At 42.6% G+C, this 13,427-nt stretch overlaps 1 protein-coding gene across 8 annotated transcripts in view; it reads left to right on the top strand.

The window, feature by feature from the left end:
• LOC147880225 (leucine-rich repeat-containing protein ODA7-like) overlaps positions 1-13,427 on the top strand; it is a 57,066-nt gene that overhangs the window by 29,024 nt on the left and 14,615 nt on the right. For 3 of the 8 annotated variants that reach the window (XM_087371157.1, XM_087371155.1, XM_087371159.1), the window contains 4 exons: positions 824-922; positions 1,024-1,089; positions 5,023-5,124; positions 13,290-13,356. In XM_087371157.1, coding sequence (XP_087227283.1) covers positions 824-922; positions 1,024-1,089; positions 5,023-5,124; positions 13,290-13,356 — 334 coding nt within the window. Of the gene's footprint in view, positions 1-823; positions 923-1,023; positions 1,090-5,022; positions 5,125-12,969; positions 13,048-13,289; positions 13,357-13,427 lie in introns of all 8 variants that reach the window. The other 5 variants (XR_015540590.1, XR_015540589.1, XM_087371160.1 and 2 more) reach the window with 4 other exon arrangements.

Raw genomic sequence — 13,427 nt, 5'->3', positions numbered from 1 at the left:
GAACTTATTTCTTCATTGAACATTCTATTGGAGTTTCTGTGTGACCACATTATTGCTCACTTGTGTTCACAACCATCTCTTTTTGTTCCTTCACGTGCTCACAAGACAAGCCACACAGGCTTGCTGCTATCACACTACACTGGGACACACACAGTGAAAGACTTCAAGCAAGCGCACCCTTGCATGCAGCAGCATTGACTTTATACCATAGGAAACCACCTGGAAAGACCGTTGTGATCACACCGCCAAGTATCTGCCAGCAGCAAGATCCAATCACCAGCTCTCATCTTACGTACTTGACTATCGCTAGAGGTCACAAGCTGTTCTGACTCTCATGGAGCTTTGACGTTCATGTGTCGCCAAAGGAGAAGACCTATAGACCTTGATGTGCCTCCTTTAGAACCACGTCCAAGATTGCATGGAGGAATTCCACGTGCCAACCACCTTATGCATTGAGGTTTAACCAACAGCTAACCTAACAAAAAGTACTAGGTTATATATGAAACCTTAGACTGAACATAAGTGGAATAAATTCAATGTAGGTAGCCAACATAACCATGTCATTGTAATATTTCTACAGGTCATACACGTTCCTTTTTGTTCAAATCTTTGAAAGGCATTCTACATGTCAAGGTTTTGGCTTTAGAAGAAAGCTAGAGTACACACATTATTTTCCCTTTTTCTCTCACGCTTCATGGCATTGTCTTCCTCCAATGTGATCATTGTAGATATGTCTTTTGATCCATTAGTTAGTTTTGCTATTGTTGGTCATTTCATGTGTAATCATGGATTGTTATGCCTCTCATCTTGTATATTATTGCAGATAAAAGAGATTAAGGGACTATCATGTTGTCCTTTATTACGACAACTTACTATTTCTGGCAACCGCATTCGTACAGAAGAAGACGTGTCTCACTTATATGTAAGCCATCCAACCTGGTCCATAGTTTTGTTAAGCGATAAATGCATCCTCTAATAAGGCTTTTTGATTCCATATATTAGTTTTCAATTCTTGTGTTACAGGATTGCAAAAGTCTGCAATCACTCGATATATCAAAAAATAGAATCGATGATGAAGATGCTTTAAAGGTAACTTTTTATTGGAAAAGATTTAATTCCTTGGTTTAACTTACATAGATGTTGAATGGAATTTCATGTCCATTTCGACACTACAATTCTTTATCTACGCTCAAATCTTGGTGTGGCATGCAGGTGCTTCATTTTTTCTAGGTGTCTCGCCTTTGGGAGAGCAATGCACCAACATCCTGGAACTCTCAAGCTAGGCTTGATAAACAAATAGACCTATCAAAGCCAATACATATGGCTCCCACAGTACATCCCACCTTACCAAAAGACTCACATGATATAAAGCTTGATGTTGACTGATGTGAAAGACACAAGACAAGTACAACACTATATAGTGTGACACTAGACTCTAGAAAGCCATAGTGTATATGGGATACCTCCCAATATGACACGTGGCATGTCTAGGACTCACTAGACTATAAAACACCCCCTAGACACCTAGTACACTCATTTTTGACTCACTTTGGCTTCATATTCCAACAGTTTCCTATTCTTTGCTTTCGTGTCGGGCCTAGTACATAGGACTCATCTTTGGGCTGAGACTTCCCCTCACACAGGATGTAGAACTTCTAGACATTGAGCTTGCAGATGACATTGTTGTTTTTTTGGATGCCACAACACATACGCTCAATTCTTTCAGGACAGCTTTGGATATATTCTGCACTGCTGCGGGGGCATAAATCAATTGGGATATAGGGTCAACAAATCCATTGGCTCAGTGTGTTTCTAGTCACATATGTTCCTTTATAGGTTATCCACATTCTATGGAGCTAGAGAAAGAAAGAGAGAAAGAAATTTTATTAAAGTCTTCGGAAGACCGATGGGTCTATGAGAGTGTGAAAATCCTGATACAACGAGTTGTGGTAGTGGAGCTACTAAACGAGCATCCATACCAATGCAAAATGCAAAATGCAAAAAATGCAAAAATGCAGAATGGGAGGACTAAGTCCTAAGTACAACATAGTCATGTCGATGGTTGACTATATATCAATCTCAGCATCATCATCAATATCATCATCATCCCCAGCAACAGCAAGATATCAGGATGGATGAGGCAGTGGATGCATGAAGTCGGCAATAGAGTGCTGTCGGCCACTCAGAGGTGCGGTCCTGGCACGTCTCCTGGTCGTAGCTCTGCGTCTAACTAGGGCTAGTGTGACCCCCGTCGGTCGGGCTCCGACTCTAAACAAGGAGGGGATGTCTCCAAGTGTGATCTGTGTGTCGACCCTCTGTCTCAGCTGTCGGGTCATGGGCTCTGGGTCACGGTCATGTCGAGGCCTCGTCTCGTTGGGGTCCATGTGATCTAGCTGAAAGAACTCCGTGATAGAGCTCTGAGAGGGATCAATCGAGGAAGAAGTCTGCTCCCGTCTCCGTGCTCAGAGTATCCTCTCGCGGTGTCTAAGTGCCTCATGAATGAAACCTGCCAAACACCGCTGGTCTGGGTAAGAGAGGAAACGGGCTAAAATCCCATAACTATCCCTGAAGAGGGAGTGGAAACGTCCTCGGATCTCATAGTACATAGGACACCTGAAGATGAAATGCTCCTCTGTCTCAACCTCCTGTATGTCACATAGTGTGCATATGCGCCGCTCCCTGGGTAGTCGCTCTGCTCTGCCGCTCTCGATGCGAAGTTTGTGTAAAGAGACCCGGAACTGCCCAAGAGAGATCCTCATCGAGTGGGGTAGGTGAATCTGTGTGTATCCTGGTGGGTCAATGAAACCCTCCGCTAGAATATGTAAGAAGTGATCTCTGTAGAAGCTAAGCTTCACTGGGAGTTCACTCGGTTCCAACCAGTTCCGAAAAGTGTGTAGCTGTAGTAGATCCTCACGGATAACCTGGTTGACCTCATGTGATAAGAGGGGAGAGAACGGAGCATCCATGTTATACTGGAAGGGAGGTAGTCTATCCATGTGGAGCCCCAGTTGCTCAAACCATCTCTCTGTACGTGCATACCAGCACCTCTGATCTCCTCCTGCTGCAAGTGCCATAGAAGAGGATAGAGCTATCCATGGTAGCCTGCTACGCCCCGAGGTATAATCCCCATATTCCCTAACTCGGTACAGATATGTGATGACCTGAAAAGCAGCATCTAGCTGTAAAGGGGGTGACCCAAACTCAGCCTGAATGATCTGGTGAGGAACGGATGACTTGCCACGAATCATCCGTGATAGCATGAGAACCTGTAGCCGCTCCACACGGGCCCACTCTGTATCCGACAAGTCTGGCCCCCAACAAGGGCTGCCGTACATCCCCGCTGGGCGAGCCAAGGCGTCAAAAAGCAACCCCTTGGTGCGTGGATCCTGAAAGTGTGAGCGGAAGCACTGCCTCTCTAGCCTGGCCAATGAGGCATACCCTCTACTCAAGCGTGCCTGCATCGCGGGTCTCATAGTGAAGCTCGGTCCGGAGAAGATAATCCCAAGATAAGTGTATGATGAAACTATCTCAACAGATGACCCCACAAATGTGAAGTGCTCCTGACCCATGATGGCTCGAGATGTATTGAAGATCATGACCTTGGTTTTACCCAGGTTGACCTTTAAATCATGAGACTCACAAAAGGGACTGTAGTGCGTCTAGGTGTCTTTGAAGCCCCTCTGCTGAGGAAGACAAGAGAGCCACATCATCTGCATAGAGCAAAATCTGGATCAGCGTGCCCGCAAGAGAGCGACCTACACCCCCCTGTGTCTGCATTGTATGAGGAGACACTGCCTTGTATGAGGTTGCAAGGGTCGGAGACTCATCAGATTTTTAGAGCAGACACCGATTGAGGGCATCAAAGTGATTGGTTTCAAGGCCCTCGTCCTTCACTCTTCACAGGTCATTTATGGCATCTCTAGCTTTATGGTGGATGGCCCCTCCAGCATCTTCCGTGGGATCCAAGAGAGTGGGAGTGGAATGATATGACGGCTCCCCACAGGACATTCCCTTCTTCAACTACACAGCTAGAATGTGAGATCAGGCCAGCTCCAGAGTTTAGAAAGTGTGCCTATCCGGAGAGCACACTGGGAGTACTTTCGTGTCACTTTTCTCCTACATACCTACTTTTGGAGGCAGTTTGGAGTTCCTACGAGAAGAGGAAGATTCTCATGTTCTTCTGACTCGTCTAGTATTGCACACTTGCTCGACAAGATGATGACAGGCACCCTTTACATCAATTGGGGATCTGTGGCTTGGCTCACTCAGTCCAGCTCATAGGTCTCTTACAAGAAAGTAGGTTCATTCAGGGCCTTTCTCGTAGCTAGGGGAACCCCCTAGCTTATCGGTCTAGATGCAATGTGGCCCTCCTTGCACAAATATCAACTCCCCCCCCATAGACTTGGCTTTGGACGTCATTGCCAATCTCACTGCATGGCAGATTTGGAGATGGCGGATTTGGAGACCCAAATGCCCTGAGGTCCTAGATGGGACCTAGACCTTTATCTTCCAGTTACTTACTATGATCTGGCATGGATATCATACACACCCTCATGTCCACTAGAGCAAAGTCCAAGGTTCTTCACGTGTAGCAGAGAGCAGCTTTCATAAGACAGTGGGACCATGGTTTGTTGTTCACACTCATAGCTACAGGGCTTTCACAGCAAATCCCCTCTTTGGATTGGCTACTCCAAGCATTACCGCATGTCTACTTGATGTATTTGGGGTTTTCACAGGATTTAATCCTAACTTCATGCACTTTGGTAATACTTAGTTGAAGTTCAAGGGAAAAAAAACTACTCATAAAGCAAATTGAGTTAAATGAGGTGCATTATTTTTGTTGCATCTTCCACATTAATAAATGGTTGACTATAACTTTATTGTTTTCTTTTAGAATCAAATTAAGCTTGGGAGGGGGAAGGGGATTTGGGCAATAGAAGCTGTTTCAATTGGGAAAGAAGTAAGGAAGTATGATTCCATGTTTTCTTTTCTTATCAAGTTTGAATGCCAAAATGCTGACAGATCATTAGAGCCTTACCACTCAGCTTACTGCGAATGAATGGAAATCCCATAGTAAGTAAAACACGCTATTATCGAAAGACGACGATTACAAGCATGCCAACGGTACTTTGTTCAACTTAGCATTTGACAATTTGTGTTGCTCGCGTTCTCTTCCAAGCAATATCCAGCGAAAATTGATGATTGACATGTTAAAAACTCATAAATACGAATAAGAAAGATAAATAAACAGCACCAGGCTGCTCCCCGTTCGCAATCCTTGCCTCCCGTTGCATTTGTGTTTCTACCCTCTCATCTTTTGCCCGCTCCATCTTACTGTCACACTCAATCACTCACTTTTTCACTCTCACAATCACATGAAGCATGTACCATCAATTTGAGCATGATAGATGCTGAGTGAATGCATTATGATGGAATGTATATCCAACGTCATCAGACATAAGATGCTGCCATAAATCACAAGCATGCAAACTATCAACCATGAGTGTATAGGAATCCTTTCATATGTGAACGATGTGTACTGCTATCCTCATTGCCAGGGGAATTATTAAAATCTCCACATACAAAATCATCAGGGATATTCAGCCATACGATGCCACATTTCAGCCCGAACTGTAGATGTAGAGGATGCATAAATCAAAACAAATTCATAATTATGATGCATCTGACAATAAGAACATGACCATGCACATCATTATAAACCAAATGCAGCTGTAAATCATTATGAACCAGCATGGCAACCCCTGAAAAAGTAGTAGTAAGGCCAGCATAAAAGATGCGAAATTCCGCAAAGAAACCTTCACGGCCTATGAAGGAGCACATCATTATAAAGGAGTGCATCATGATAAACCAAATGCGGCTGTAAATCATTATGAACCAGCAGGGCAACCCCTGAAAAAAGAGTAGTAAGGCCAGCATGAAAGATGCGAAATCCCACAAAGGAACCTTTATGGCTCACGAAGGAGTGCTACTATGTTCTTGCAAACAAATATCAAGTAATATAATCCCAAAGCAACATTTATTTATATTGCAGAGGCCCTAAACATTATACGTAAGACATTTGAGTGGAATGTACATATTTACAAACCATTAGGTGTGACATAACATCAAAGCTATCCTTGCATGGCCACACCAGGTTGTGGTGTACCAACATTTTCGTGATATGCATTCCTTGGGTCATCATCAAGAATAGGACAAGCGGATGACGGAGGAAAAGCAGGATTTGAAGGGGCAAATTGATGTGTGTGTGTGTATGCCTATGGGCTTGGAGTCTTATGCAAGGAGTGTGTGAGTGTAGGTGTGCTAGAAGGTTCTAGTGACTCATCAGTTATGTGTGTCAGGTTGGTGTGATGTGTGAGTGATCATAGGAGGTGACTGATTGAGATAATCATGGAGATGATTGTGGATCTGGGATCTACCAACATGGAGACAGTTGCCTATATATGTAACCACTCTTTGAATAAAGCTTTACATTTGTGTCTCATTGCTTTCTCTATGGATTCACACGTGGTATTAGAGTTTGCTGAAGATCCTAGAAAAAGATTCTTTGAAGATTCCTCCTAGATTCTATTTTCTTCCCCAAATGAAGTTTTCTTCCTCCTTCCTTCCATGAATTTCCTTAAGCTCATTCTCCTCCTACAAGCCACCATTGCTCCAGCCCTTTCGGGTGTAGATTTCCCTAGTTAGGGCGCCCTTCCAGCTGAGAGCAATTGAAGGATTATGGCTTCCACAGCCCGTGCTTACACTCGCCCTATCCTGCGCCATTTCTGTTGATACAGCTTGTTGGAGTCATCATTTCAAAAACGGTCTGACGTGCACTTAGGCGACACTATGGGCTACCTGCTAAATTTTGAGAGCAAATGGTCCAAGGAATGAGAAGAAACTACATAAAAATCAGTCGGGTTTTTCAAGAAGACATGGTCTTTGAAGGCAGAGAAGATGTTGCTGCCTCTGGAGGTGTGAAGCTTCTTTTGGTCTGAGACTTGCACTGAGTCTTTAACTCCCAAGGATCATTAATTGCGTAGAAAATGCCCTCTGGTTGATGCTTTGTCGTGTGAGGTAGCAATCCTCCAAGGTTACTCTGTTTCTATAAGCATTTCTTGACTATTTTTTTTAAAAATAGATGCTATACTAAATACTAAGTTGATGCTTGAGGAGTTAAAATTCAAATCAGAGATTCAGAGATTTCTTTTTCAGATGAGAGAATGCTCTTTGAAGTTTAGTTGATGTTGATTTCTTGACAAAATGCCAAACTCTCAATTTTCTTCAAGTGCCAACAAGACTACAAAGATTAAGTATAAGGTAAAGAAGACCCCAGCTAAGAGGTTGTGGGAGAAGCCAACTGGTTATGCATATACCAAACAATTAGGATTTTTATCTTGCGATTTGCATCTATATGGTGAAGGTGATTTCTTTGTTTAGAAAGATTGATATTTTATAAAGGGATTAGACACTGTCATTAAATTGGTAAGGTCTTCCCAAAATGGCTTCCAAAATTGGTAAGACCTTTCCAAAATGACATGGGGCTCAGTGGCTTGGCTTTCTCTTACAGGGCCTCAGGTATTCTATGAGAGACTTGACTCCTCTCGGGCCATTTCGATTCAATGTCATCAAGTTGAGTCCTGTTCTTTGGATGTAATATCACACCTTCCTTTTGCAGCTGTACATGCCTCTGTGGATACCTCGGGAGATTCTAGCGAGCATAGCAGCCTGGCATATCTGGAGAGTTAGATGCACAGAGGCATTGGAAGGAACTCATGTTCATCCCTCACACACATTGGCTAGTATCTGGATAGACACCATACATACCTTGATGGCCGTATGGACGAGTGTGCAGGGAGACTCCCGTGCAGCCTCAGCTAGGAGAGCTTCTTTCTTCAGGGAATGGAAGGATTCTTCTTTCTTCTCTGAGACTCCTATAGGGTTGAGGTGGCACTTTCAGCCTCGTCGACCTTGGTTGTTTTCCACCTCACTTTGAGGGGGTTTATTTAACCTCATGATTGATTTTATGATGTATTCCGCTTTGAGCTTGCTTTCGCGGATTTTTTCTCTTACTTAGTAGAAGTCTCTTTCTTGGAAAAAAAAAAAGGCTTCCAAACTGAAAATAGATAAGTTTGAAGGAGAGGGGTTCCACACTTGGCAAACAAAACTGAAGTTTATTCTCATGAAAAAGGGATATGGAAGGTAGCAAATGGAAAAGAAACTAAACCTACAACTAGAGAAGGAGAAGCTTCATGGCTTCCCAAAGATGAAAAAGCACTTGCTATAATTGCTCTCGGTTTGAGTGATTCATCACATTGATGGATGTGAGATTGCTCATGCTGCATGGACTCATCTTGAGCATGTTTTTGGAGCACAGGGAAGATGCTCTAAGTTTAGCTTGCTTATCAAGTTCTTTGATTTAAAATTGGACAGAGAATCCATCTCTTCACATCTAAATTCAATGAAGAGCATTGTGACACAGTTATTTAGCATCAAGTTGAATCTTGATGAAGATATTGTAATTGCCATCTTACTTAGAAGTCTCACTGAAGAATATGGCACTATTGTAACCACACTCACCAATATACCAGAGATAAGTCTGGTAGAAATTGAACATCCCTCTTTGAAGAGGAAAGAAAGATCAAACAAAGAAGTCATTACAAAGAAGGGGCATATTACAAAGAATTTCATATTTGGCTAAAAGCAACTTCAAGGGAAAGAGCAAAATGAAGTGTAAGTTTTGTGGCAAACTTGGACATTTTGAAAAGGAATGGTATGCCAAGAAGAGATGTTCAGCCAATCTTGTTGAGGAAGCATAGACTGAAGAAGAAGAAGAACCAGAGAATATCAAAGCTCTCACTACTTATAACACCCAAGTCAATTCTGACAAGGGTGAGGATCCATATGTTTTCTAAGTTATGTGTGTGTGAGGTCAATAATAGTTCTCTGCCATGGATAGTCCAGCCTTAAATGATTATTATTCTTTTAAGATTCTTTCCTTGTTGGACTCATTGGGCTTTTCATACATAGTCATTGTCTATCTCCCAATTGTAAACCAAGAATCCTAAGAGTGAGTCACAGGTTGGGGCCATGTGTGTTGCCACATGATGGTGGGCAAGCCATGGAGCATCCCATGTAATACTACTGAGGGATGAGGTCATTAATTTGTGGGGGGGAATGAAGGGGTAAATTGATGTGTGTGTGTGTATGCCTATGGGCTTGGAGTCCTATATGCAAGGAGTGTGTGAGTGTAGGTGTGCTAGAAGGTTCTAGTGACTCATCTGTTGGGTGTGTTAGGTTGGTGTGATGTGTGAGTGATCATAGGAGGTGATTGATTGAGATAATCATGGAGATGATTGTGGATCTAGGATCTATCAACATGGAGGCAGTTGCCTATATATGTAACCACTCTTTGAATAAAGCTTTACATTTGTGCCTCATTGCTTTCTCTATGGATTCATCGGATTATCATCATACACAACCATCATTAAAGGTAAGCACAATGGATCTGCACAAACCACCGTGGACCAAAGTTTACTAACCCCAAATCCATCCACTGCCACATTCTCCTTAGAGGATGATGCATCTTCCATCAAATTCGTATTGGCCGTTGTCCTTGGCTTGAAAACTTTCTTGGGTTACTGCCAATCTGATAAAGAGGATTTTGGGATTGGTTCAAAGGGAAGGACAGGATTGTGTAGGCTTCAATGTCGATTGTCGGCTGACCCAAACATTGGCAGAGGTCGGGCTGCTTAGCATACCTATGGGCATCTCTAGTCACTATGGGCACCAGAGTCTTGCTTGTAATATTTTTTGACTAGTTATGTCAACGGCGAAGAGTCTACGGGACAACCCCTAATGGGCTTCTCATAGGACGACGTCTTGCTCATGTGGGGCACAAAGTACCATATCAGGGCCTAAGTAATAAGCTGTCTTGTGATAATTTGGAAGTTTTGACTTCGGAGGGCTAGTTGCATGCTGTCTTAGGGAGAATCTTAGCCCAACATCTTCTTGAGTCTCAAAAAAAGCTCATCGCTTCAGCCACCACAAATAAGTAAAGAAAAGATGCAAGAGGGCATCCTTGTCAGACTCATCTTGACATCTGAAACCTCTTCCTCTTTACTTCTTTAATAAACTTGGCTGTGGCTTGATTTGTACAACGAGGAGAGCCCTCTAGTCCATGTATTTGAGAATCCAAAACGTAGAAGGGTACTCTCCAAAAAACCCCACTCTACTCGAGCTTTCTCAAATTCAAGGAGTAGAGTGCCAAGTCTTTGGCCACTATGCATAAGCCCACTGAGAAGCTTCCCAAAAGGAAAATATGTTATCAAATATACTTCTGCCATGCACAGCCTGCTTGCGTATTATGGATAAGGTCTGGAAGAAGGGGCTGCAAATGCAAACTGATGGCTTTGGCCAAAATCTTATAACAAGTTCCCAAGAGAGTGATGGGCCTCCATTGGGAGATAAAATTTCTACAAACTTTCCTTAGGTATGAGATGAATGAGGCCCTTTGCAAGTGAGTCAAGCATAGTACCATAGTACCAAGGTTGACGTCAAATGATTCCCAATCATATCCCAAAAAGCAATAAAGAAGAAAGGTGACAACCCATCTGAACCTGGGCACTTACCTGGGCACTTGTCCTTGAAGTGCAGTCTTGAATTCTTGTTTTGTAAAAGGTGCATCAAGCATAACTGTCATGTTTTTTAAACCAATGTAGGAACATGCTACCACACCCTATATATAGCATCTCTAGCTAGTATGTCAGGATGTGTTGACAAAAGGGAGGCATAAAAACTTATGCAAAACGGCATCAAGATCTCTTGCCACACACCATGCTTTTGAAGTTGCAAAAAAAACAAAATCCAAAAATATTAATTTGCATATGCAATAGAAACATACTGCAATACACATTTTGTTGAAAGCAACACATATACTTTAAGAAAACTTTCAAGAATGCAATATATTAATTGTCATTCATTCACATTCTATTGAAAGAATATTAAACATTCATTCAGAAGAAAGTGTAAGAATGAGTAATGAAATTTGAGAGACATGGATTAATAAAATTATTATTGCCTCTCATCTGTATCCAAAATGATTCATGTGCATGAAAGGCATACTCTACTCTTTGATCTAGCAAGCGCTGCTGATGAGCGCTGCTATCTAAGGCCCATCTCCCAACTGAGAATATCAACTCTTCTTGCATTAGCGATAGTGTTATAAAAATCACTAATACCAGAGAGGGTTTTGTCACATGAGAAGGAGAGATGCTGCTCCACCTTGCACGTGAGACACCCAAAACTATAAATCATCCTCTGTAACGCCCTCCTTTGCATATCAGGCATCTAGGATTCTGATACTGGCAGATATTGGCGTCTCAAATGAGGGTCAGAGATAGCCATGACTACATGACAATGATCTGAGGTGGAGATATCCGGTGCAATACATATCAAACCTCTTGTGTCTAGTGCCCAATCATCCACATAAAATATGTTTATCCTTGCATGGATGGGCATATGCAACCTCTTGTTTGACTATGAGAACATGAGTGATTGTGGCAAAGTGTGAAAGGCATCATCGAGTGATTGTGGCAAAGTGCGAAAGACATCATTTATCCAAGCACCTTTGCCATTGAGTTGAAAAAGGAAGGCATCCGAAGTCCTCTCTCTAGTGAATGGATACCTCCTCTTCTCTCCTTTTGATCTGAAGCCAATTCCACATGTTGATATGATCTCCAGTTATCCATGAATCTACAAATGAGCCCAAGAGAGAAGTTCTTTCCAAAAAATTATACGTTCCCCTCTATTATTGGGGCATACATATTGAGATCAAAAGAGGAGCTCGGGCACCAAGGACAATCGGGGCGGTAATCGGAGAAGTCGGGAAGTGTTTGGAGCTCACATCAAGCTCGGAGCAGCTTCACTTGTTGTTTGACGGGATGTGGAGTAAGTGACGGGCAGAGAAGAGGGTTTGTTGCAAGACAGAGAAGAGCTGGCGAGGACAGAGAAGGCAGAGGCAGCGTGGACAGCAAGAGCTAGAGCTGCATGGGCAGCAGGAGCAGCGTGGAGCGTGGAGTTAGAGCTGATTGCAGGTGTACGAGTCTAGTGGGCAGACTGTATGGGCAGGCTGCACGAAAACAGTCCGTACAGTCCGTACGGACTATACGGCCTGCTTACAGCGGGCTGTACGGCCTATTTGATGGTGGCATCTTCAGCTGGAGCAGATCTTAGGCAGCAACGTTGAAGCTCTCAGGAGGAGAAGAGCTCAAGGTGGCTGATGGCGAGGTAAAAGAAGAGGCCGTTGGCAAGGCATTTCGAGCTGAAGAAGGGGTAGTTGATGGCGAGGTAGATCAGCTCCGAAGGTGAGGCTAAGGAGTGGAAGAGAGCTCAATCATGGAGGAGAGAGGAGCTTCCATTTGCAGGCTTCTCTCATCCTCTAGGTAGAGCAAGAAGAAGGGGAAGGTAGGAAGGGAGGCTCTGATACCATATGAAGAGACATGGCAGTAGGAGAATGCCAAGCTAACTAGGAACGGAATGGAAATATGGAAAGCATAATGGAAAGAACAAGTGCTAGGCAATGATAACCAAAATACTCAGATGATATAAGGCTTGATGTTGATTGTTGTACTCAGACTCAAGACAAGTACAACACTATATAGTGTGACACTAGACTCTAGAAAGCCATAGTGTATATGGGATAGCTCCCAATATGACACTTGGCATGTCTAGGACTCACTAGACTATAAAACACCCCCTAGATACCTAGAACACTAATTTTTGACTCACTTTGGCTTCATATTCCAACAGAAAGATTCCAATCATAAGAGTATTTATACATCACATCGTCTTCATACTTCACACACTTACAAAGACTTGATGAAAACAAATTTGATAAACTTTGTTCATTGTCATGCAATGTAATGCATCTCTATGCACAATTAACGAGTTCTTTTATTTTGTAAGTAGTTAAGCTATCTTGATGATTCTCCTGTTTTTGAGAAAGAGCGAAGATTGGCAGAAGCATGGCTACACGGTGGGGTTGAGGTATTGGATTGGATTCTCTTTGTGATCATTGATGAATAGCTATAAGATTTAAATGTTTAGTTGAACTATCGTTTCATTTTATTGGTCCTTAATTTCTTGATTTAAGCATGAGAATCCTCAATTTGTACTAATAATATTTGAGTGTTCATGCTTACATGTGTTTTCAATGGTAAGTAAGAAGAATGGAAAGATTTAGGTTGAAGCATTCCCAGTTTTGATGTTATGGATTTATGTATGTATAGGCTGAACAGAACATGAGAGAAACTATAAAAATGGAAGAGGCCATAGAACGTGAAGGACATAGGAGAGGTAACTTTAAGATTTGCATCTTTTAATGAAGAAAACTCGTCGTCATTGCTTAGTAATTATGACGTACAATT

Source organism: Dipteris shenzhenensis, chromosome 32, assembly GCF_047967505.1.
Source record: "Dipteris shenzhenensis isolate YYH24624 ecotype China chromosome 32, Dip_SZ_1.0, whole genome shotgun sequence".
In the NCBI taxonomy this organism is placed as follows: domain Eukaryota; kingdom Viridiplantae; phylum Streptophyta; class Polypodiopsida; order Gleicheniales; family Dipteridaceae; genus Dipteris; species Dipteris shenzhenensis.
The sequence above is the reverse complement of the archived record's forward strand: the minus strand, read 5'-3'. Positions and strand labels throughout refer to the sequence as shown.